The following is a 26472-nucleotide window of genomic DNA, read 5'->3' as shown; positions in this document are numbered from 1 at the left end:
TGTGTGAAGTAATCCTTTATGAATTCATGGTATATTCTGTCTCATTATTTAATGTCCTTCATATTCCACACTTTAATGTACTACAGTAGTTCAGTCTGATTCTCTGTCTGCAGTTTAATGCTGCTTTTTACTTACCTTTTTTAAACTAATTCTAACAACATTAAGCTGTGTATATACATGGTCTACTCTTGTCTCTGTGCTGTACACTCTAGTTTATTTTTTTTTTTTGTATATATTTCTAATTCCTTTTGTGGATTTTACTATGCAGCTCATGACAGCACATTGATAAACCTGCATCAGATCTAGAATCTAGCTCTGATGTTTAGTAGTACAGCAATTGCCTGAAATTTATATATTTTTACAGCACGACAAAAATGGGGAATGTTAGAGGATAAAACCACTGGGCTTCTTGGCAAAGCTTTAAGTATTTTTTTTCTGTCATTCATAGCAAGTGAACCTTGCAATCTAAAATCATTGTGGAGATTGACCTGTCTATTTATATAATTTATTGTTCTTAAAATTTGAGTGTGTACAACTCAGTTAAGTCTATAGGCCATGATTTGTCGGACATAATCTCTGTTTTTTTATGATCTGAACAGTGTAGGCAGTTGTGTATTAAAATCATGAAGATAAACATGAACAAGTGCCTCTTGTGCTGCAAAATATGAAAATGCCAAGAAGCTTTACCCTTGGTAATAAGTTCTAGTAACATAGAAATCCAGTTTACAATCCAGAGCAATTGCTAATTTAGTTCTGTGTTGCTTTTTCTGATGCTTTACAAGAACACGTTTAAAGGATTAATTTCTTCAGTTCTTTTGGTAGATATGCACAGAGCTATTGTAAGGAATTTGTATTTTGCCTTTCATTCATTGTCAACTTCCACGTCAGGTGACCCTCTAAAATTAATATCCTTGGGAAGGGATGATTCTAACATATGGTATCAAACTCCTTTTTAATCCCTTTGAATTATGAATTTTAGTGTTTCTTGATAGGAATGCTAGCTGTATTTCTTGAAACTAAGCTGTTTTATAATACCCTTCCTATAAGTTTCATTTCTATGTGTAATAGTCAACTTGAATTTTACCACAGCTAAATCTGGAAGTTACTTATCATAGAGGAAGTAGTCTGCCTTGGAGTACTGCAAAAGTTGAGTAAATAGTGCTCCAGATTCTGTTTGCTACTTTCTGAGAAATGGGGGAGACATGCAGGAGTAACTGCTGGAAACTACAGTTAATAATGACCATGTCTTTATGTTCAGGGAAATTACTTTTCATTTACCTATGGCAAAGGCAGATTCCTAAGAGAAATGCTGGCTGCATCAGCCTTGAAGTTGTACTGCAAGACTATTTGTCAAATTGGTTATGGTGACGGGGTTACGAGTTTTGGTCAGCAGCCTATCCCTCCTGGAAATGAGAGTTGCCTTCTCTTCCTGCCTTCCCATACAACTAAGGAAAAGTAAAAAGTTGCCTTCTCTTCTGCCTCCTATGCCTTCTGTGGTAGATGGCAAGTATAATGGATATTGTGGGCTCTGTAAGTGACTGCAAGTGCTTGATATTGCAGAGGGTAATCAGTAGTCTCTTTTGACATTGAATATTGATTCAGATAATCACTTTTAATCATGATCTAAACCAGTAACCAAGGGACTTTGATTTAAAGCATCTGTTAGGATCTTGAAATGCATTGGTAAATTTTTGTCCTTTTCTTAAAGACATTTGGATTTTCATTAGTTGTTAATTATAAAAGGATGACTATTTTCAGCTAAAAATAGGCTTTAATTTAATTTGATATTTTGTTTTGTTACCCAGTGAGATACTATATGTATACAGATTTATTCATGCTGATATACATTAACATTTAATTGACTTTTTTTAAAAAATGAAGTAATCGGAAGTGCATCTGTCAGAAAGGAAAAAGCTAAGCTAGGTAGCAGAACTTCTAAATTTAAAACTAAATAGTTCACAAAATAAATTAAGTATTATTTGTAACTAATACATTAATTAATAATTTTTAGTCTCATTACCCTTCTAGATTTTAAAAGGAGAGAATATTCTCTCACACCTCATTTTGATTTATATTTTGGCAGCAGGTTTTTTTCTTTTTCAATTTCCAGCTAAGACTGAATGAACTGGACATTGAATTCAAGTAGCTGAAACATTAAAACAAAGAAAATATTTTTCTAACATCTGCAGAAAAAGCTATTGCTGTCAAGAGTTGGTTTAGTATTTCAACAAGCTGTACACCCAAGTGTTCAGCTAATGAATTGCTTTTGACTGTCTTTGAAACTTCAGTACCAAAAATGTACTGCTGAAATATTACTTGAGTATAGTTTAAAATTATTGATAGCTTGTGGTAAAATATGTTAAATATAATTGAAGCTGTAATATACAAGTTTATTTCTGAAGTTTGTGGTGAAGAGAGAAGAGAACTTAAACTCGATGGAGGTGAAGAGCAGTACTTTAAGTTGAATGTTTAAATCACTTCCCTGTGTCAGAACACCGATGATGAATTAAATACAAACCATGCCATGGTCATACAGGCCTCTGGAGCCCTGCTGCCTATCATGTGTACTGGCAATATGTGCATCTGTATGTCAGACTGAAAACTTTCCCCTATTCCATTAAGCTGTTAGCTGCTGCTTTAAAGGAGAAAAGGGGCAATAGTGTTGGCCACACCATGTCTGGGAATATTAAAACACAGAGATTTTCCAGCTATGCTATTGTCACGGATGATTATGATAAGACATCTGTATTTCAACTGAGACTGTTTGTGTACATGCCTTTAAGTACTCCTGTTTTATTGTTTGCCTAGCTCTGCTATGTATATTTTTGGAGTTTACGACTCAGATTTTTGTCAAAAGTGGGAAGAAGCTAGAGAAAAAGGCTCGCAAACCTGTTCAGCCACTGTGTGATTAGAGGGAGGGTTGATTTTTCTTTTTGCCAAAGTGTTGCTGAGCAATCAATTTTTAGTCCCACTTTGTTTTATGAAACTTTTTTCCCATGGCATGACTGTACTTTGAAAAAAATGTAATGAAATGGTGTTTCAGAGATGTTCTATATGAGGCCTGTGTTAATTGGTACTTTCTTTTTCAGCTAATCTGCCTGTACCTACTATTGCTGCAATAGATGGAACTGCATTAGGTGGTGGCCTAGAACTTGCATTAGCCTGTGATATAAGAGTGGCAGGTAGGTCTGAATCCTGTTTATAGAACATAGGATTATTATAGTTACTAATGGCTTGACTAATCCTTGTTTTGGCAACAATCTTATAAAACTTACTTTGTATTTGATGTTGTTTATAATCAATTATTTTAGAGGGATTTAGCAGACACCTGTCTTAAGTACTTGCTATTCTTTAATTTCAAATAACTTACCACTGATAGCTGGATTGGTTTTGTTGCATGTTTTATTTTATTCTTACAACCTTCATTTTATCAGCATTGCCAGAAGGGTTATGTAGTTGTTTTGATATTTTATTTAGTAATTAAGGTATTCCCCTCTTCTGTATTTGATTCATTCTAGATGGAGATTTGATTGTATCTAAACAGGTTGCAGGGAAAAAGGAAAAGTTGTTAGTGAGAGTGTTATTGCACAAGCAATTAAGCTGTTATAAAAGAAAAGTGACAACAGCGCTGGAAAAGAGGAACCTTGACCTATCCAGCTGTCAAGAACTGTAAAGCCATTTGTTGGAGAGTAAATGGAAACTTGGTCCTAACAGTTGCCAGTAACTGAGGATATATAAAGCTGTTTGACCCTCAGAGAATATTCTGTCAGCTGAAGATTTCATAATAATTGGATACAGAATTCTACCCCAATTTAAAATGTTAAACAATAACAGTCTTTTAATATTTTACATTTTGCAAATAAGTCTCTCTTACTCACTGTAGTTGCTTACTTGCTATGTGAAAATTAATATTTGGGAGTATTTGAATGTTTTACTAAAGGCGAATCAGTTGAATCTATTTGAAGGTTTTCATAAACAAATGCTTTTTAAGTGATTAGTTCTTTCTGAAGAACTCTAATAAATTAATAATCTTGTATGTCATTCTTACATATTTTGCAAAGGTTTTTTCCCATGTATTATAGTAAGAACTCATTTACATTCTGTTCCTTAGCCTCTTCTGCTAAAATGGGCCTAGTTGAAACAAAGTTGGCAATCATTCCAGGTGCAGGTATGAATGTTTTGCTTTTGTTACCACGGCTAACTACATTACGCATGCTCTTGAGATTTGATTTTGTATTGTTGTTTATGAATTTCAGCTTACTTTTGTATTTCAGTTAAGGATCATGGCATGTTTTAAAGCTTATTGCTCATATTACTTACCAAAAATTAACAAAAAAGTGTATTTCTCATTTTTAGGGAGTGGCACTTGTATATTACGTTTTTAATCAAAGTCTTCATTAACTGTGTCAGTATTGAGTGATTCTGTAAATGACGTTTGATGTCTTGATCTCAAGAGTGAATAATTTTGCCAAGGATCAGACTAGAAAAAAGATAGAGTTAACTATAGCGTACGAAAATGGTAATTTAAATGATCTTCCACTATTACATAATGTCTTGTGCTTTAGGATTCAAATTCTGTTTTCATGATGCTTGTAAATTGGTTGTAAAGAGTTTAAAAACGGAAAGTATAGCTGTGAATAGATCTTTTATCTTACCAACATTTTTTGAGATTTTTGGGATCAAAAACCTCTTTTCTATTTGGAAGGCCAGTTGACTGGCTTTTCCTGGATTCAAGGTGAATGCAAGTTATATAATGAATAATGTTCAAGGAGGTCCTTGTGTTATGAAACCTTTTGGTTTTATTTTATGAATAAATAATTGTCACTTGAATTAAGATATCTGCATTTCTGTGGAAAGGGCAGTTACTTCACAGTAAGTGCATCCCTGTGACCCTGACCTAGCTTTGGCCTTCATTTCTGTAAGTTCCGGGAAACTTTCTTTGCCCCTTTCTTTGCCTCTGTTTTCTTTCATATGTATACCATTTCAGCTTATGTAGAGATGACAGTAAAACTGCCATAATGGTATCAACTTTGTGTAAGAAACTATCCGGTCCTATCACTAACCTATACAATTATTGTACAATTTCAACTGCTCTATTATTGTGGTTATTGTTGAGTTGTGATTTTAGTCAATGCTTTCTCCCCATCTCTTTTTCTCTGTGGTCAGAGCTACATTCAGGAAAACTGAGTTATGGTCATAGAATCATTTAGGCTGGAAAAGACCTTTAAGGTCATCAAGTCCAACCTAACACTGCCAAGTCTGCCACTAAACCATGTCACTAAGCACCTCCTTTACACATCTTTTAAATACCTCTAGCGATGATGACTACACCACTTCCCTGGGCAGCCTATGCCAATGCTTGACAACCCTTTCAGTGAAGAAATTTTTCCTAATGTCCCATCTAAACCTCCCCTGATGCAACTTAAGGGAATTTCCTCTCATCCTGTCACTTGATACTTGGGATAAGAGACCGACACCCACTTCACTACAACTTCCTTTCAGGTAGATATAGAGGGCAATAAGGTCTCCCCTCAGCCTCCTCTTCTCCAGGCTAAACCACTCCAGTTCCCTCAGCCATTCCTCATAAGACTTGTGCTGTAGACCCCTAACCAATGGTGACTGATCTCTTTTCAGCAGTGGATAAACATAATAATGTAGATGATTTTAAGGATGTATTTCCTTCTGGTGGTCTTACCATGAAGTAATGGGCCTTTACAATAAATCTTAGTGAAGAAAAAGACAGAAAATGATGTTTTTCTTTGTTGGCAATTTTTTCCCCTTTGTCCTCCCACTCCACCCTCTCCTAAGGAATTCTGCAGGACAGTATTGAAGACATATTCTCCAGTTCAAGAAATTCAGGTCGAGTTCTCCATATATTCTCAGTATTCAGCTTGCTTAGGTTGTCTCATGTTTCCTTGTCTTCAGTTAATTATAGGTGTTTCAAACTTCTGATGCTTTCACCTTAAAATGCTAGATGACTGACTCATTATGTGTTTCATTCAGAATATTTTATTGCTATTCGAAGACTGAGGTTTGAAAAATCTTTTTTTTTTCTCATCCTAAAATAATGATTTGGGCATATGTCTTCAGCTCCTTGAAAATATGACAGATTTCACCATGTTACAATGCCTTTTAAACTTAAAACGTTTAGAGGTATGTTCAGTGATTAGTTTTTTTCCCTGTTTTTATCAGCCTTTCTGAGGACTATTTTTGTTGAGTATATTCGAGCTTATCTCAACTTTTTCCTGATCAGCCTGTACATGTACCAGCCCTGTTGAGCAATGACAAAAGTTTCAGCCCTTTTTGTCTCCTGTCATGCAAATAGTAACTGATCATGCTTTGTGTCATCAGAAAGTGAAGAATGAGTGAAGGAATTTTGCATATGTCATTTAAGTAGAGAAGCCAGATATGCCCACTTGAAGCATAGGCTTCATGGGTTAATGGAATATTTTCTAATAGTGCTTAATTCAAGATGCTCTGAGCCAAAGCAGGATTGGGCAGTGGAGTTGAAAAGAGTGCTGTATCCATTAAGAGGCCTCAGTAGGTTTCTACTGCCACCTAGTACATCTGAAACACGCTAACAAAATCTGTTGCTTCTCTGAAGTAGGTCCCTACAGCATGGCAAGCTACTACCATTTTTATTCTGCTCCATCAGCTGCCAGGAGTATGTGATAGATGTAAAGATTTTAACTTGGGTAATAATTAATGTGGGTGTTTGAGGCTGTATGAAAAAGTCTTTGTTTTCTGTTTGCAAAGAACTATGTTAGAAGAATTTTACTAGAATTTAATAGTATTAAAATATAGATTCAGGGCAGATCAGCTATGGCATTTTGGACCTTGTTGTATGTTATGTTTTATTCCATCCTGTTTTGAAATGTGATCATAAAAAGACCCAGGTAGCTGCTGTCTAGTGACCAACCAGTTTTAACATAGATTTCCGAGGTGCAAGAAGTTTTGCTTTGAATATACACAGAAGTACTGCAGCCTTCTAAAAGCTGAGGTTGAGCAGCAGTTAGTTGAATCCCGGTTAATACACCAAAATGAATTCATCCTTCTAAGTCTGCTGAGGGTCTCAACCAAGTAGGCATTTGTAGAGCATGCCTTATCTATGATGGCAGGTGGAGTCTACTCAGAAAATTTATCCATGGCAGACAGCAGAGCAAGACCAAGTGGGGTGACAGCAATGCCTCCTTTTATACAATAGTTTTGTGGACAGACCAGCTGCTCAGGTTGTGAGGGAGAGGGATTGATTCTTCTGCTTTTGGAAATTTAAATCCAGTTCTCTCCACTGTGAAAAAAGCCTTAGCTGCCAGACTGTGAACTCGGGATAGCAGAAGATCTTTCTATTTTTTCCTCTTCATTACAACCCACCATCTAGTAAGGAAGTCAAGGTTAGGAGAACTGGAGGACATGTGTGACAGAGAAAATGGCTTGGTAACTTGGTGCTGGGGAAGTTACTTAAGAATGAATATTGTTGATTTTTGATTTCTAAAGAAAGTCTGCCGGTCACTGTTCATTCCACAAGTGGTCTTACACCACCACAACATATATCATAGAATCATAGAATTGTTTAGGTTGGAAAAAACCCTAAAGATCATCAAGTCCAGCCATTACCTTGCACGGCCAAATCCACCACTAAACCATGTCCCAACACACCACATCTACATGTCTTTTAAATAACTCCAAGGGTGGTGACTCAACCACTGTGCTGGGCAGCCCGTTCCAGTGCTCAACCCTTTTGGTAAAGAATTTTTCCTAATGTCGAATCTGAACCTCACCTGGCACAACTTGTGGCCATTTCCTCTTGTCCTGTCACTTATTACTTGGGAGAAGCAGGTAGTTGTAGGGAGTGATAAGGTCTCCCTTCAGCCTTCTTTTCTCCAGGCTAAACCACCCTGGTTCCCTCAGTCGGTCCTCATAAGACTTTTTCTCTAGACCCTTCACCAGCTTTGTTGCCTTTCTCTGGACACACTCCAGCACCTCAATGTCCTTCTTGTAGTGAGGGGCCCAAAACTGCACACAGTATTCAAGGTGTGGCCTCACCAGTGCTGAGTACAGGGGCACGATCACTTCCCTGCTCCTGCTGGCCACACTAATGCTGATACAGGCCAGGATGCTGTGGCCTTCTTGCCCGCCTGGGCACACTGCCAGGTCATGTTCAGCCGGCTGTCGACCAGCACCCCCAGGTCCTTTTCTGCCAGGCAGCTTTCCAGCCACTCGTCTCCAAGCCTGTAGTGCTGCATGGGGTTGTTGTGGCCCAAGTGCAGGAGCCGGCACTTGGCCTTGTTAAACCTCATAGCATTGGCCTCAGCCCATCGATCCAGCCTGTCCAGATCCATCTGCTGAGCCTTGCTACCCTTGAGCAGATCAACACTGCCGCCCAAGTTAGTGTCATCTGCAAACTTACTGAGGGAGCACTTGATCTCCTTGTGCAGATCATTGATAAGGATATTAACCAGAACAGACTCAAATACCAACCTGGGGGAACACCACTTGTGACTGGCTGCCAACGCTGTTTAACTCCATTCGCCACAACTCCTTGGGCCTTGTCCTCCAGCCAGTTTTTTACCCAGTGAAGAGTACACCCATCCAAGCCATGAGCACCCAGTTTTCTCCAGCAGAATGATGTGGGAAATGGTGTCAAAGACTTTATTAAAGTCGAGGCAGATAACATCTTTCCCTTGTCCACTAAGTGGGTCACCTTGTCATAGAAGGAGATGGGGTTAGTCAAGCAGGACTTGCCTTTCATAAACCCATGCTGACTGTGCCTGATCACCTGGTTGTCCTGTATGTGCCGCATGATGGCACTCAAGATGGTCTGCTCCACAACCTTCCCTGGCACTGAGGTCAGACTGACACGCCTCTAGCTCCCCGGGTCCTCCTGCTGATCCTTCTTGTAGACGGGTGTCACATTTGCTAAGCTCCAGTCAACAGGGACCTCCTCAGTTAGCCAGGACTGCTGGTAAACAATCGAGTGGCTTGGTGAGCACTTCTGCCAGCTCCCTCAGTACTGTTGGGTGGATCCCATCTGGCCTCATAGACTTGTGTGTGTAGCAGGTTGCTAACTATTTCCCCTTGGATTATGGGGGCTTCATTCTGCTCCCCATCCCTGTCTTCTAGCTCAGGGGGCTGGGTAGCTGGAGAACAACTGATCTTACTATTAAAGACTGAGGCAAAGAAGGCGTTGGGTACCTCATCCTTTTCCTCATCCTTTGTCACTGTTTCCTACCACATCCAATAAAGGATGGAGATTCTCCTTAGCCCTCCTTTTGTTGCTGATTTATTTATAGAAACATTTTTAATTATGTTTTATGGCAGTAGCAAGATTAAGTTCTAGTAGGACTTTGGCCCTTCTAATTTTCTCCCTGCGTGACTTCACAACATCGTTGTAGTCCTCCTGAGTTGCCTGCCACTTCTTCCAAAGATCATAAACTCTGTTTTTTTTCCTGACTTCAAGCCAAAGCTCTTTGTTCAGCCAGGCCCACCTTCTCCACTGATTCGACTTTTAGCACATGGAGACAGCCTGCTCCTGTGCTTTTAAAGATTTCCTTCTTGAAGCATGTCCAGCCTTCCTGGACTCCTTCACCCTTGCCTCCCAAGGGACTCTGTCAACCAGGCTCCTAAACAGACCAAAGGCTGCCCCCCAGAAGTCCACAGTAGCAGTTCTGCTGACCCCTCCTCTTACTTCTCTGAGAACTGAAAACTAACATTTCCTTATTGCTGTGCACAAGATGGCCTCCAACCATAACATTACCCATAAGACCTTCTCTGTTCACAAACAACAGGTCTGGTGGGGCGCCTTCCCTACTTGGCTCACTCAGCAGTTGTTTCAGGAAGTTATCTTCCACACAATCCAGGAGCCTCCTGGACTGTTTCCTCTCTGCTGTGTTGTATTTCAGAGTGTCTATTTGTCTGTTCATCCCCTCTGTTCCTTACTTTTCTTCCTGTGAATTTGGTGTCTGTTAGCTGGTTGTGGTCTATTTTGACTACAGGTCAGTGGTTCCAAAAAAAGATAGTCCCTAGAATTTTATTTGAAGTAGGTAGTCACATGAAGGGAAAATGTTACTGTCCTCAAACGAAAAGTTTCAGGCACAAACTAACCTTGGGCATGAAAGAATGGGCACAGGAGGGAAGTGTTGTGGGTGTCTAGCTGCGGAATGTTTTGATCAGAATACTCCTCTCAGTGGACGGCAGTGAGTTTGTATGAGACAGGATTTCATGGGAAACCAGACTTTATTAGCTCTGCAGTTTAAGGAGATGCTTGTTATCAGACAGAGTGGCTTTTCTCAAAGTGGTTCATTGCTAAAAGGAGTTGATTTTTTGGATCTCTTAGTCAAAAAGCTGTTTAAATGACTGATTTCCTATGTAATGCTGTAGTCTGTACAGAACTCAGCATAATGTAGGAAGGGTCTTTTTTATCATGTTTCTTCACTTTGTTGTTATTTCCCAAACTGAAGTAAAAAGAAAGCAAACGTCTTTCACTAATTGAATGTAATTTCTGATGTCTCTGAACTTGCAAAGGAAGTGTTTCACAGTGACAAGTTTTCTCCTTAGCCGAAAATTATGTTTTGGAGCATTTGTATCTGAAGTCCTTTGTTTTTCTGCTTTGTAACTTTTTAAAGCTACCTCTATCCATTGTTTATTTCTGTTGTTCATCTCTAGATTTTCACAATGGATGTCATACTGGGCCTGCAATTGATAGATGATGCCTTGCTGGCAATTCTGCTCTTATTTGTTAGTATCTTATTTATATACCACTCAGTAACAGATATGTTATGAGAAGATAAAAATACTTGTAGATGACATACATAAACTTTCTTACTCCGTTAAGAGAATGAGATATGATTGATTGAACAAGGAAAAATTTTCTGTGATAATAAAAAGTAGGAAAGACAGGTGAGTGTGTGTATATATATATATATATAAAGAAATAATTTGGATTTTCTTTATACAGTTTTTTCCGTGGAGGTTTCCTGTGTAAAGCTGAGATGTTGGTATACATCAACAATTATGCTTCCACATAAAAGACAAAATAAAATAATGGAACTTCATTGAAATTAATACACTTGTGTCGGCAGATCATTTAACCTGGCTAGATTGAAACTGTAGCTACTGGCCTGCATACTTACAGCTGTCACTCCTTTATTTTGTTTTGTTTATGAAGACATTTTAATTAGCAGGGCTTCATTTAACTCATCAAAACAAAGTTTCCTTTTGTTCTTCCCTGCTCCTCCCCAGAACTCCACTACTTCATGAGCAGTCTTCCACAGTTTAAAGGTAAAATGAACACTCAGCACATAATCCCTGGAACCATGATTTCAGCATTCATCTTAAAAGCATATTTTACCAAGAAGGCTTTGGGGAAAAAAAAAAGGTGGGGAGGATAAAAAATTATCACTATTAAATCTTTTAAAAGGTCTTTGTAAATAAGCTGTATCTTCTTTCTTCATCTTAAAGGTACTTTGAACCCTTTTTTCCAAAGGAGAAACTGAAACTTTGTTACATAGCGGTCTGGACTGTTTTTTGTCTTTAAAATATATAGCAAGGGAGAGGTTTAATGGTGGCATTTCTGTGTTCTCTTTCTGCTTTGGTAACAGTATTGTTTTGACTGATCATCTGTACTTGAAAACATATTTGGGGAAGTTATGGTACTTGTAGATTTAGATTATAAAAGATTACAGAGGAACACGCTGAAAAATTAGTTTTCTTTGCATAGGAAGAAAATGAGCTTAAGAATGAAAACTGGATTTAGGTAATCATTGTATATTTTTCTTATCTCTTAAAGTATTCGTTGTTCACTTCTAAAAACAACATGAAGGTCTGTGTTACAGGATTTATTTTAAAACTGAAAAAAAAAATTGTATTTTGGATGAGAGAGGTGTCAAGGTAATTTCCAGATGTGAAAATCTCGTACAGAGTGTGGTCTTGCTAACAGCAGTAGTTGTACAATTCAGCCAAGCATAAAGGTTAAATAAAATATCAGTCAGGTCATGTTGAAATCTGATGCACCTTACAATATATTGTTAGTATATTCTTTGGATTTCTAGACTTTAGTTTCCGTAGTAATAGGAATAATGGCATTTGACAAATACTGACAAAATGAAAGTGTCGCCATTTGTGGTAGTGTCTGAGGTAGGGCTTAAAGACTTCTGCATGTTTAGTGTGAGTTTTCTGCATGTAAGTGCTGCTTGATAGTAGATCATTACAGAAATATTTAGAAAGAAAAATCTTCTTATTTTGTAGAACTTTCTACATTTAACATTTATACATTTTACCTGAGTAATCCTATACCTCTGCATCTTTATTCCTGCCCTCACTAGCCTACTTTTGTCTTCTTTATTTTTTCCATAAAATCTCCCTAGTTCTTATATATCCATTTTTTTCTTGTTACATAAGGAGACTGTTTGAATCCTCTTATATTTCTAAAGTTCAACTCTTAGTCCTGTGACAGCTGAATGACTGATTAGGAAAAAACCACAAAGTGAAGTAGTTAGCTTTGAGTTTCTGTTTTTTTTCCAGTTAGTCCATAAACTCTCATGTGACTTCTCTTACTTTTCCATTTCCTTGTCCCAGTCTTGTGTGAGATTTTTTATATTGTAAAGTTCCCAAATTAAATACTAGTAGAAGACAGTTTTAAATAAACTGAATCAACATCTTCAGCATTTCATCACTGTTGTTCTTAGAAATTTATTTACTGTGGAACAACCAAGAAAATGCACTTTCTTCTTCGTTTACAATTAAGAAAAACTTTTAGTGGGTTTTTTCTGTTTTTTTTTTTTTGTTGTTGTTGTTGGTGTTCGTTTTGTTGTTTTTTTTTTTTTTTACTGTGGTCCATCAGCGGCTGCTGAGCATTTACAGTCCTATTATGATTTCATACAGTAAAAACCCTAAATTAGTTATTCTGAGAACATTTATCTATTTTTTTCTTCGTTCATCTGAAGTCTAGATAGCTTTATTTGCATTTTAATATTTTATAATGTTTATTTTATGCATCGTGTTAAATAAATGGCCTGAAGTAAAAAATTGCTAATAATGTAGAAAACAGATGTTTGAACTTCCAGTCTTTTCTCAAAGTAATTAAACACTATATATATGGTGTTTCTAGAGGGAGGTAAATTGGTTCTGCTTCTGTAAGTTAGGGAGAATGGTGGTTCTTACATTTTCCTTTTCTTAAATAAAAATAAGCTGATTTTCATAAAATGACTCATTTTCTCCCTGGCTTTGTGATCGGTTGTAATGGTGACGATGTTGAGGCAAAGCTTCAAAATGTCATGCAATACTAACAGTACAAAAGCTTCATACATAAAACTAATGCTTTGCAAATTTTATTTACAGTCTCTCTGTATAAACAGAATACTTTGCAAGTATTGGCAACATACAGCATAAAGAAGATGGCAGGAGAACTCCATGTCATCAGAACTATCCCCTATATCTACATGAAGGGTACAGTACATACCTTTGCAGAGTGATCCACAGAACAATCTCTGCTTTTGCCTTTGCATGCTAGCCATAGAACACTTTCCAAAACCATATTAAAACCACAACTAGTACTTCCTACAGGAAAAGGAGGTATCAAAGCTATCATGAGTGTCCCAAGTGACTGCCATTTTAGAATTATATTTGAAATGTCACGTTCAGTGTAAGAAATTGTTCACCTCTGACATTCTGGTTGTTTCTGCTAGCAAAGATTCCAGAACATTTCTTCCTGACCTAAACTTGGAGATGTCGTGTTTACAAATCAGAATTACCAACCAGACATTTGAGAAATACCGGTATCATAAAGAGCAGCACTGCATCCCTAATATACTGTGTATAGTTAAAGTTAGTCCTTTGGTGCTGTGGAGGAAGAAGGAAATAAAACAAGAAAGCCTCAGAAGCCAAGTTGAACATTAGAGGAAGTGCAAAAGGAGAGAAAGGGAATTTTCTTGGTCTTGGAAAGCAAAGCATAGAAGGTCAGAGATTAGTATAACATACCTATCAGAAATCAAACTTTAAAACCAAATGATGTTTGAATGTTCTTTGGATCTTTGTCATGTCTTGGGGATATAAAAACATTGTTCTTTATATCAAGGTTGAATTTTGGAGTACTGTTTTTATTAAAAATCGTTCTTACAACTTGAGCAATGTTATCAATTGTTTTCCTCATTGTCACGGGTATATAAGTACATTTGCTTTCATTAGTTTGAAAATTGTTTTGTGAGATTGATGGATTGCTCATTTTTGAAAATCAGCCAGAAAAATGAAAAAAATATAACAAATTATTTGGTTTCTTCCATCCTTCTTAAATCATGTAGATTTAAGCCCCATTCAGGTACTGCTTCGGTGAGCGTGGCTTGTACTATCACATTTGTATCTTTTCCAGATCATTTCTGTGCCATTGGTAACTAAGGAGTGAAGCTTTGAAAAGAAAGCAAACCTGAATTTTGGTTTTGCGATTTGATTTTCTCACCAGGTATAGGATAGTATGACACTGAATAGAAACTACAGTTTAGGCAAACTGTAACAATATGAATGGAATTCACAGTAGGTTTCATAGCATAGGTGCAATGTAGGATATATTAACTTAAGGAACTCAAGTGAAATGGAGAGAATAAAATAAATGGCAAAAAGAATGATCTAAAATGTTGCTAGGTAAAGAAACCTTTATTTTTCCAAAGCCAGTTAAAATTTTAAATTATCCATATACACACTTGCAACTAATAAGGTAAATGAGTTTTGTATTCACTCATAAGGATCCATGAAAGTTCATGAATGGCTTTGATGAAATGATTTTCACCTTGCACAAAGTTTGGAATTAATTTTGAAAGTTATACGAAACCTAATGTAGTTTGTACAAGACAACCCTTTTTTTACTTTCTAAAAGACCACCCTTTTAATCCCCAAACATGTCCCGAAAACACCTCCTAGTGTCTGTCTCAGGCTCTCTTGTCCACTCAAAATCATGATAAAAACTTCCAGTTGTACACTTCGGTGTAAAGTTTTTGTATTATTTTCTTTCAACTTCTAATTTTTAAGCTTATGCGAAACCAAAAGGAAGACTAAGTAATAATAGCCAATGCAGCTGGGGAAAGGTGGGGCATGAGGAAAATAAAAACTTTGCTGGGTATAGAAAATACAGTTGCATAAAATTTTCTTTTAAAAATTGGCTTACTGAGATATTTTTTTGAAGTTAAAAGAAATGCAATTTGGAAATAAATATTAGAGAAATTAAACTCAGTATCTACTAACTTGTCTTACCTCTTCTGGTGGACTGGGAGCTAAAACAAAAGTCCTGAACATCAGAGTTCTAGGCTTAGCTTCTTCCATAGTCGGCATCTCTGAATTTTAAAGTTCTCCTCTTTCTTGTCTGATTACCTTTTCATGTTCCTCTATTGAGGAGATTCATTACTGCTTCAGCTCATTGTCAGGGATTAAGTATTGCCTCAATAATGTCCTTTCTTTCTGTAGCTTCACTTATGCTCTCTTTTTGGCAAACTAATACATCTTTTTTCTCTACTTTTCCTATCTCTATGGTAACACAAGTGGTAAGGAGAAAGAACTCCTTCGGGACTGTTAGGAATGGAAGAGAAATTAGGCAAGTGAAAGTAAGAGTCTAGTACAGAAAATGATTAAAGAATCACAGCTAAATGAAGATGAACATGCATGGGCCAGTCAATCTGGGTTGGGAATTTATTTTCTAATTTCTTGAGGTGGTGAAAGAAAAATCAGATTTTATTGTTTGGAGACAGAATCAAGCAGAAATGTATCATTACCAACTAACAGTATGTGTGTATGGAAAACATACCAGGACAGTGGAAGACAGCGAAATAGAAGGAGTGAAGAAGATTATTCATATCATATAGCAATTTTGGAAGTCTTAGCTGCTGTGCATTGTTCCCATCTCTCTGCATTGACAGACCAGGAGACAAACTCATTATTTTAGTTCTTGGTTTGTCCCTAAATAAGATGTATAAAAACATTCCTTGTCGTGTTAAGAGGCTTGGTTATCTGCATAGTGATATACACAATTTAATACAAGATCACAAAGATGAGACACTGGATGCTGACGTATGTAGCTGATCATGTTACAGATCACTTGGCAGTTTTCAGTAGTTCTGTAGAAGAGATGACCAAATGTGTTTTTCAGTTGCAGAAGCTGAGATAAAAAGTATGTGTAGGAGACCTGCATGTTTCTCACAGGTGAGAAAAGCAACATTCATACACAGGAATCAAACAGTTCATAAGCCACTCTTTATATGGTTTTAAGTGACTCAGCTTCTGTGGTGTATCCCCCCTCCCCACCCATGCCCTTTAATTTTTTAGGTCTACAGTTAACAGAACCTAGCTATGATACTGCCACAGTCTGTACATATATTTGGGGTGGAGTCTGCAAGAAACCTTAGATCTGTACAAAGAGATTGTGCAATGAAGCAGTGACAGAAGGTGCAAGAGAGGAAAAGGAGAAAAGATAGGCACACTGATCAGGAGGTTGCTGTCAGAGAAACAAGACATGTTGGAGGTACAAACCTGAAGGCTTAATTTTTTTAATAAATGAGGAGAAAGATATAAGGTGCTAAAACTTCCCTATTGATTCTCTGAAAGTAATGGTTTATTAAGAAGAAAATAATCAATTTGGGTTTTAGAAACATATATCAAGCTCTTTGTTCTGTTTGTTTTGTTTTTTTTCCCCCAGATACTCCCACAGCATTTTTGAAATTTAAATGATGGGTGTGTCCTTCCAAAACTTAGTTACAAGTCTTTATGTCATTATTTGGTCAAAATTTCCATTGAGATCAGTGTTTGCCACAGTAAAGACTACAAAAACTATGATCATCCTTTAGGATTTGTTTCAGTAGTAACAAATCCAGGGGGAATCTGGAGGAAAAAAGCAAACCCAAAATTTTGAGGGGGTTAAATGAGCAGTATGTTTCTGTTTTTTAAATTCTAGACCTTTTGTGTAAGTCGTTGCGCAAGTGACCCTTACGGCACATAGCACACAGAGAAGAGTTGCGGTTTAGTCATTGACATGTATTAGTAAGGACTTTTGTAATCAGAGATGGCTGGGTGAAATTAATGCATTGCATTACTTATGTTGTGTTCAAGTCTGGCTTATGAAAGAATGTTGTGGGATTTTTAGCAGTGCAAGAATAGTTTTCTTAGAGTATTTCAGTTTACCTTCTGCACTTCACTTGGTTAATGAATGGAAAGCAATTTACAGAAAGCAACAGGCTTTGGAAAGATTAAAAGGAGAAGATGGAATATCTTCTACTGTGTATTGTTATTAAGATTCCCTTCTTCAATATGTCGCCATCTCAATATAGATGTTACTGGGGGCGAAGAATTAGGAGTGGGGCCCTAGAGTACCAGCTGGACTATATAAATGGGGGCTAGCATAGACGCAACAATGCTTGGTAAGTTCTTAAAAATTATGTTGACAGCTGTTGAGCTCATCCATACCCAGTGTGTTTTCTGAAGAGAAGCCAAGGAATTTTTAATCAAGGAAGATTACTGAGCAGATTACTGTGTGCTGAATATTTAAAAATAGACTTACTTTTAATAGTAAAAACTCTTTGTTTAAGCCTGAAGTGTTACATTTTTCTCTGAAAATGCAAAAGCTGTTTTGATTTAAAACAGTATGAAATTATTATGAATGAGATGGAAAAAGATAATGAGATGGAAAGAAGATAATATTTATTCTGTTTAACTGGAATGTTCTATAGGAATGTCAGTGTGAGTAATGTAAGTGCATTTTAAGTTTAAATTTTAATGGATCTCAGACTGTGGCATTTTTTGGGGAGAGAGGGTTTTCAGTGATTGGAAAATGTCTGATTTAAAGAAAATTCTCTATGGAATGTTTTTGTGTGAAGTTATTTTGGTAATCTGCTCTCATAGGACCAATTGCTAGTCTTTTCCCACCCTAATGAAACTAGGTCACTAGTTTTTGGCACTCACCCAAGTTGTGAGATTTATTTGGTGTCCAAGCACACTGTCTAGAAATAGTGATGCAATGTCAGCAAGGCCACTTTTCATTTCGTGAACATAATTTCCAGTGCCCTGGAATTAATTTATTCACTGACCTGTTAATAACTGCAATCTGTCACTGGCTTACAGAGGCAGAGGAAGTGTCTGGAAATAGTCATGGTCACCCTACCAGGTGATTAGTTACAGGATTTCTGTTCAACGTAACATTTTTTGGTTTTGATCATGTAGAAGAGTCTGACTGTTAATGAAAACAAACCAGAAAATTAATCAAAAGGAAGATACTTGTGATTAGTAAATATTGGAGAGAGATAACTAATTTGAAGTGGTTGTTTTACACCACGTTATACTGTAACATATCTGAGAAACATTCTACTACCTTTGAAAAAGTATAGGAATTAAGCATGTATAGATGATATATAATTGTTTGAGAAGGCACATTATGGTATTACTGTTGTTAAATAAAAGGAAAACTAGTAATTTGAATTTACTGATGTTCCAGGTTTGTTCTCACACACACACAGACCCTCCTCCAATGTTTTTGTTAAAATCAAGATTGTCTTTTGCCACAGGTGTGGCAGGCAGTTGCTTGGGGCAGTAGATTGCTGTGGACAGCAAAATAGGAGTTAGCTCTTTTCTACTTTGCATGTGTCAAAGCCCTGGAGAGTCAAGCTCGCTGCTGCCAATTGAGGGAGAAGGGTTCAGGGGTCAGAAGACAGTTCTTACTGCGCAGTGTCACAGCTGACTGTTACTGGATATGCTGCTGCTATTTTCAATGTTTCCGTTTCTGCTGTAGAGAAGCACCAAACCTAGCTCTAAAGGGATCCCGCCCCTGTTCCACATCCTTGCTCTAAGCCTTTTACCTCACTTTAGAGCTGAATGTTTCTTCTTTTCTTCATTTACCATTCCCTGTGGTACAAACTACACAGCATCTTGGCCCTTAATCCACTGTCTAGAAAAATTAAATTTTGCCTATAGCAATAAGCTGGCTCTGATTAAAGAATCAGGCATCATCACTACATGTAGTAAAACCTTATTCTTGGGTATGTATGGGAAAAGGCTCTTCTAGACTTGTACAAAACTGATCTTTGGGCACAGATTAAAGCTTAATAATGAGAAAGGGGTGGGTTGTTCTTTTTGGTTTGGTGGGGTTTTTTTTGCCTTTTTTTTTTTTTCAGTCTAATGCCGTTCAGGAGCTTCTGAGTTAGGGTACTCCATGTGATTTTAGAGAGATTAAAATTCCTGATGGAACTTTCGGCAGAGCTCAGTGCTGATCTACTATCACTGCCATTGCAGTCATGGAAAGAATTGCCACTATTTTGGTCTTGGGTTTCATGGTCAGTAGTGTTTTTCTTGAAGCTTTAGTTTCAGAAGACAACTTGTGGTCTGGACTTCCATGGCTGAGCAATGGTAGTTGAAAATATATCCCTTCTTCAAAATGGTTTGGAAAGTCAGTGTAAGTGAATTACTACATTTATTTCTAATCTGATTTTTTGGGAGTCTTATCTAAATGTTTTCTGGTGTTGGAAGGTGGAATAACACTAGAAATCGTTTGGTAACTTGTAGGTTGAAACGGAGTATTTTTAAAATTCCGAGCTTCATATATAAATAGAAATAGATATAGATATAGATATACACACAGAGTATATCTGAACTCTTTAGAGGGACCAAACATACATATACAGTGTATCTGAACTCCAGAGGGGCCAAACACTATTTTGGGGTGAAGTTGTGGTGTCCATAGGAGTATCATCCTACACTTCTTTAGTGCTAGAGGAGAGTTTATGAAATTCAGTTCTAAGGCTGGATGTTTTTTTGGTTTAAAATATAATAGGAAAATGTATTTATTTTTGTAAACAACAAAAGACCAAATGCAACAGAAAATAGCGGCTTTTTCATTGACTCGCTAAAACCAGTATTTTCTAATGGAGACTTGTAGAAAGGGCAGTAGCTACTACATACTCCTGTTTAGTGATATTTATCTTATCAGACTGCTAGCTGTATAATTCCCATGTATGGAACAAGAAAAGGTCTGGCTGCTTTGTATAATATCCAGTCTTTCAGCATATGGAACGCTAGCAAATTTTGATGACTTGACCCATTGCATCTTTTGATGTCTCCTTTGTTTTCAGATTCTGTCAAGTGACACAGTAAATTAAGCTGTTCTCTGTTCACTACATCTGCTGACTGTACCCCAAAGTCTTTGTAATAAAAAAGAGAATAAAACCAAAGTAAATTCCTGGTGAGTCATTTTCTAATGTGTGATAAAACAGCCAAACTGGGAATGAACAATGTAGAACAACATTCTGATCTAGTAAATTACGTGGAAGCGGAACATACTTACTTGGTTTTTCATGCCAGGCAAACCAAACAAACATGATTTGGATATATCACCCCGTGTTTCAGCCATATGAGTGTTTTTCTTTAAAACATACTTTTGAAGTCCTTTTATTTGTATTAATTTCTAAATGACTTATAAGGAAATCCCATTAATAATTTATATTGTTCTTATGCTATTAGTACATAGTGTGATTGTGATTCAGGCCATTGGGTTTTGGGGTGTTTTTTTGGTCTCCTTTTTATGTTTCATCATGAAATAAAGAAATGTGCTAATATTTGGTGGCTTTTTAAACTTACAGTTTAAAAACTCAGCCTGAATCACTAGTTCACCTGTATTATAGGAAGCATAAAGTGGAGCAGTTCAATCATCTAATCATTCATGTGAATGTTGTTCTTGAAATTTCCAGTGTTCTAGGGGTTCACTGTTTTTTGTCATTGCTGTGGCAGTTTTTTCATTTTGCTGAGCTTAGCATCTGCTTTGTTGACTGTTTCAAATTAATTTTTATGACAGTTTTGCGAAAGGTTTACACTTACCAAGAACATAAGCTAGGTGCAGTTTTCCTCTTCTGTTATTCAATCACTTTTTTCCCTTGGTTTTTACTGGAGAGAGTTCTTTGGAAAATATTTCTGAATTCAGACATCCAGGCACTAGGTATTCATCTTAATGGTCAAGACAGAGGTGCATGGTGGCATGAGGACACAAATGTCACAAGGACACAAGAAGCAGGAGCGAACCTTTCTCTTCAGACAATTCCTAGAAGGCTGTTTTTGCAAATAGAAGGCAACATGTGGGATTCAATTCCCTAAACATGGTGTCCTGTGCCCTGGAGTGCCTGGCTGGGGCTCCGGTTTCTTCTGTGTTCTTGCTTTCAGTGCAGGAGTTGTAGATACACTGTGATGTCCAAAATGCTTTTGATACCTAGGTGTAGTAAGCTCAATCTTATGCATAATGTCAGTGTTACGAAGCTTCAAGCACAGAAAGTTTTAAGCGTGATTTTTTGTAAAGTGTAGAACAGAAGTGCAGAGTACAAGCTGCTGGTTTTACCTTCTTTCAGATGGATCTGTCTGCTTTTTTATTTGTTTGGGTTTTTTTGTTTTGAACCAGAGCTCTTTTTTTTTTTTCTTTTTTTTTTTTTTTTAGAAGGGACATGCAATTTACATGATTTGTGCTGGTAACAAACTGATGCAGATGTCACAACTGTGAACAAATATAGCAAATGATTTTGTGGCTATTTGTGTAGGCAATACCGAAACTCCACAGGCTGTCCTAACAATATGAAATACTGTAATGTAACTGAAAAGTACAGAGATACAACATAGCTCTGTGTATAACCATCATAAATATAATGAAGAAAATTTGAGAGAAAAAAGTGCGCTTCAGAAATAAAATTTAGTAAGTGTAAGTTGCATGGACTTAGCCGGTAATTTCCATTGAATTTTGTTCTATAAAAGCTCACAAAAAAGATTAGAGCAATTTTTATAAGTCACAAGTCATAAAATCTGAATAAAATTTCATATTTTTATTCTTCTTTTTTGAGTGTAAACTTTGCTTTCCAGTTCAGTCTTCAGTTTACACAAAATTCAAAAAAGTAAAATCAAAAGAAAAAGCTTGATATACAATTGACTGCCATCAGTATAGAAGAAAAATGTGATAATTTGAAGACCACATGCTCTTTGCTATAATAATTCCACCTGAAAAGTAGCTGAGTAGCTAATAATCTTTTATTGAAATTCCTGAAGTTTGACAGTAGATTCACGTACTAATTGCCGTGAGTTTGACAATGAGCAAGGCAATATATAGCTTCTACGTTAAATTTCTTTCAACTGAGGGAATTAATAAACAGTTTTAACCCAGATATATTGTGCTGTCATTTCCTACGGGACTGGACCCATAGTAGTGAAAGATTTCTCAGTGCTTTTCCAGGTTTTGCTATTAGAGGCAGAAACAGAGTGACTGAATTTTGATATTTTAGTTGTTCAGAACCATGTTATGCCTAGCCAGCTTTATAGCTACTGCAGGTGATCAAAAGTCTTCATGCTGAACACTTAGAAGCGCCAGCTCTGTCTGGGTATCATCTCTTCAGCAGAATAGGAGGTCACCCAGAGCATAGCACTGTGCTCATAAAAAAATTTGCTTTCTTCAATCTTGAAGTGAGAAAGAGAGAGGAAGAAAGTAACACTGGGAATACAAAAATAATAGTACATGCAGCGTAGGAAGCAACTGTTGTTGTCCTTGCTCATTGTTCATATGGGAAAAAATAAGCCCCTGTGAATTAAGAAGCACTTACTGTAGTCTTGAAAGTATTGAAGGTCCAAGTAGTGGAAAAGGCTGATACGTTTTCTGATCTGAGCTCATCACAGTTCTCCATTTCAAAAAGAGTTAAAACCCAAGTAAATCCTTTCCACATTCTATAAAAGATGTGTCCTAATTTAGAGTGTAGAGTGTAACATATTGTAATTACAGATTTTCCTATTCTCTTGAATTCCTGGTAATACGTATGTAATGTCTCTAGGCAAGACTGTTTTGTTTTGTTCCTGGTGAGATGACTCTACTCTTTACTTTGGCCTTTACTATAAGTTTATCTTTACAATACCTTTCTTACTGGAAACCTAATTTTAGTTCAGTATGCTTCCGTGTCTGCAATGACAATGTTTTGTGTGCTTTTCTACTCCTAGAGAAGAGATTTTTATAGATAATGAAACTGATGATAGTCACAAAAATTCTGTATTGTCTCCTCTTAAATAAAACCACCCCAACACCGCCTGCACAAAAAACGCCCTTCAAGCCAAAAATACCTTCCCCCAGGAAGATATGTATTTGTTTAAAATAAGAAGAAAGAATGAAAAATCAGTGAAAGCTATGTTTTGTGATTGAAGAGATATTTCTTTTCCTAGTAGGCAGAATAAAAGAATTAGTAGAGTTTCATCTGTTTCAGGTTTGTCAGGTGACATACATTTTAGGAGGTTTGTGTAGATGTCCATTCGCTCATCCCATCATCCAGGACCAGCTACTGCATAAGAAAAATCTGCTCTTTAGAATTCTTTGATCTGGACATGGTCTTGGACAACCTTGTCTAGGTGACCCTTATTGAGCAGGGTTGTTGGACAAGATGATCTCCAGATGTCCCTTCCAACTTCAGCCATTCAGTGATTCTGTGATTTTTGGTAGTTAGATAAAGTATCAAAAGACAGTGAAAATGATGTTGGTTTTTTTAATTCTTAGAATCAGGATAAAGTGAGCTTGCATGTTGTAAGCACAAGTACTAGCACAACATAAAGAAACATGTTAAATGTGTACATGAGACTAAATCTGGTTTGTTGGGTTTTTTTCCTTCCCCTGCATAGAAAAAGGAAGTAGTACTTTTAAAGTAGACCAACAAAATGACAGCTGCTGAAGTATGATGGGTCAATGGAAAAATCATTGACTTTCCTGAAAACACCATAGAACAACGTATTGTTGCAGTCTCATGCTATTTTTCTAATTTGTTATCTTTTTCATTCTCTTGTTTCCTGATATTATAGGACTTCAGATTATCACCTCTGACAAAACTTCTACTTCACAAGTTTCATTGCATGTATACATTGTAGTTTAGTCTTTTGAAGAAAGGTGTTTTTGTCTTTTAAACAAAGGTGGTTTACCATTTCTACTTTCTTTCTTCTTACTTTGTGTGGTGTGGATAGTAAGCACACTTTCATATTCTTTTATTGACGGTAATAGGCTTGTTTCAGAACTTACTGCTGCTTAACCAAGCATAAGGTATGTAAGATAAGTGTACAGATACTGGGTTGGTGCCAAAGGTGGTTTATCTTAGGCTGTCGCACCAGGAAGCCAACCTGAGTAACAGAAAGGAAAGTGGGGTTATCCTTACAAATAAGCATAGACTAATAGTGAAATGATAGTACTGCTATGGTTAAGGTTGAGATGTAGGTTTTTCTCACAGAGAGAAATGAATGCTTGTTATTATAATAAGTGCTTCTAGTATTCCTATAGCATCTTTATCAGATTACAGGTGTCTGAAAGGGTAAATGTAGATGATAATTTACAGGGAATCTTCAGTGATTGCTCAGTAGATTGTGAAGTTTGACACTAATGGTGTATTTTTTTAGATAATAGGATCATCAAGTACAGACCAAGTGTAGAATTTGGTTGGCTGACTCTACATGCCCAAACATGACTTTTGACTTTTATTGAAAGAGAGGTCTGGCAGTTTTCTCTGCTGCATACATGGTCTTTACTGTCCCTTTCATCTGCAAAATAGTGATGCCCGCTAAAATTGAAGTAATTTCTGGGGAAAACTTGAGATGATGTTGATCTTACTTCCTAGTACTTTCCTGATATCAAGTAGGTGAATGTGACATCATTGAAAGATTTAAGCCATGAGAAGTCAAATTTAGCAAGGTGTAGTGGCAGTTATCTTTTTCAACAATTACAGGTTACAAAAAGTGAGTTGTACTGTTAAAGAATTTGAAAATTTGTTTTGCGTGAAAAATGTAATGGATTTATTTTCAGTCTTCAGATATGTGTGAAGTGTAGTATGAATAGGGATATTTTTGCCTATTTTGCAAATATAAAATAACTCCAGACTAATCTGCACTACTGCAGAAGTGGGATATTTGGACGTAAAACTATCTGCGGTGTAGCTCATTTATTTTTGAGTGTCTGATTAAAGTAAATTACATCAGTCACTGGGGTGGCAATGTAGAAATATGGAAGTGGTGTAATAGGAGTAATCATTTCCATAATGAAAAAGTCAGCTTTAAGAATGTGTGTAGGAGGAAAATGTTTTCCAAGAACTAACTACATTTGAATATCATTTAATCTAGATAGAACACACCTCCGTATGACTGATATTTTCATTTTTAGTAATCAGTGACATTCTTTGTCAGAAGTTGCTTGTGATTCTGTCTTTTGAACATTGGCCTGCTAAGTTTTATTTCTGTACACAAAAAAAATTTAAAAATAATATGCCTTATTATGCTTTTTATTATGTCCTATGATGAGTCAAATATTTTCAGCATTCATTTGTTCATTATCTTCATGGTCAGTCTGGCAAGTATTTCTACATGATCTTTCTACTATGGTTTACTAAGCTCTTTTAATGGTGAAAAGAGCTGGTTTGCACATTTCTTTGCCTCCCAATCAAGTATGTGGCAGATTTAATATAACTAAGTCAAAAAGCAAAACCTTAAAATTTACTACTTTTAAACACAAATTAGAATTAATCAAGGTACTCATTTCTACAAAATAATTTTCTTACGGTGTTGGAAAGATAGTTTTTTTTTTTAAATGACTGATTTATTGTATTAAAGACTTGGAATAATTTGAAAAAAATACAAACCTCTCTACTTAAGTCAATCTTTTACAACGTGTGATTGAGAAAAACCCACATTGATTCAATAATGCATCACACTCTCCTCTGTGTATCTTTTGTGAGGGAATCAGATGTTGAATATGAAACTAAGTGGAATCTGGCTTGATACAGGTGGTAAACTTAATGTAGTGTTGTTGCAAAGGCTGTTTCATAATGCTTTGCCATCGTATCTGCAGTTTAACAGTACAGCGACTGTGGCAGAATGAGAAGTGAAAAAACAAACTTTAGTTTTTAAGAGAAACTTCTCACATGTTAGTGAGAAGGTCATCAGCATTGTATGTGCTAAAGCAGTATGATGATGTGATTAATTACCATGCTGGGATACCCTTCCCGGTACATTTAATTTTGTGCATATAGGCTTATTAACCCAGAAGTAAAGAGCTGTAATAAAAATCAGGAAAAAACCCACCATGGGCAGGGATTGTGTTGGGTTGTTTGCAATTGTCAAGCATTAGACAACTGAGAAGGATTAACTGTTGTTATAATAATAATAAATAATTAAGAATTAGTATAAATCAGAGAGAAAATACATATATTTTAAAGTATTTTAAATGTTGACATTAGTTTTGCATTTGCTTACACACAACATTACTCAACCATACCATGAGTTTTGTGTACAGTAAAGGCCAAACCGTATTATCAGAAGCCATGTGCACACAAGTGTGAAGAGATGAATGTGAAAGGAACATTGCTTCTTTTGAGCTTGGTGTTTCCGTGCAGGATCCAGCCATTCGGGAAGTCTTCCATCCACTGTGAGGGTTACAGAAAGCATAAGCAATTTTTAGGTTGTAACGGGATGACA

At 36.6% G+C, this 26472-nt stretch overlaps 1 protein-coding gene across 2 annotated transcripts in view; it reads left to right on the top strand.

Moving 5' to 3' along the window:
* Positions 1-26472, top strand: part of AUH (AU RNA binding methylglutaconyl-CoA hydratase) — a 120780-nt gene that overhangs the window by 55540 nt on the left and 38768 nt on the right. For both annotated transcript variants that reach the window (XM_086479848.1, XM_086479847.1), the window contains 2 exons: positions 3090-3182; positions 4112-4168. In XM_086479848.1, the coding sequence (XP_086335974.1) occupies positions 3090-3182; positions 4112-4168 (150 nt within the window). The remainder of the gene's footprint in view (positions 1-3089; positions 3183-4111; positions 4169-26472) is intronic.

This window comes from Leptosomus discolor, chromosome Z, assembly GCF_034619465.1.
Source record: "Leptosomus discolor isolate bLepDis1 chromosome Z, bLepDis1.hap2, whole genome shotgun sequence".
NCBI classification, from domain to species: Eukaryota; Metazoa; Chordata; class Aves; order Leptosomiformes; family Leptosomidae; genus Leptosomus; species Leptosomus discolor.
The sequence above is the reverse complement of the archived record's forward strand: the minus strand, read 5'-3'. Positions and strand labels throughout refer to the sequence as shown.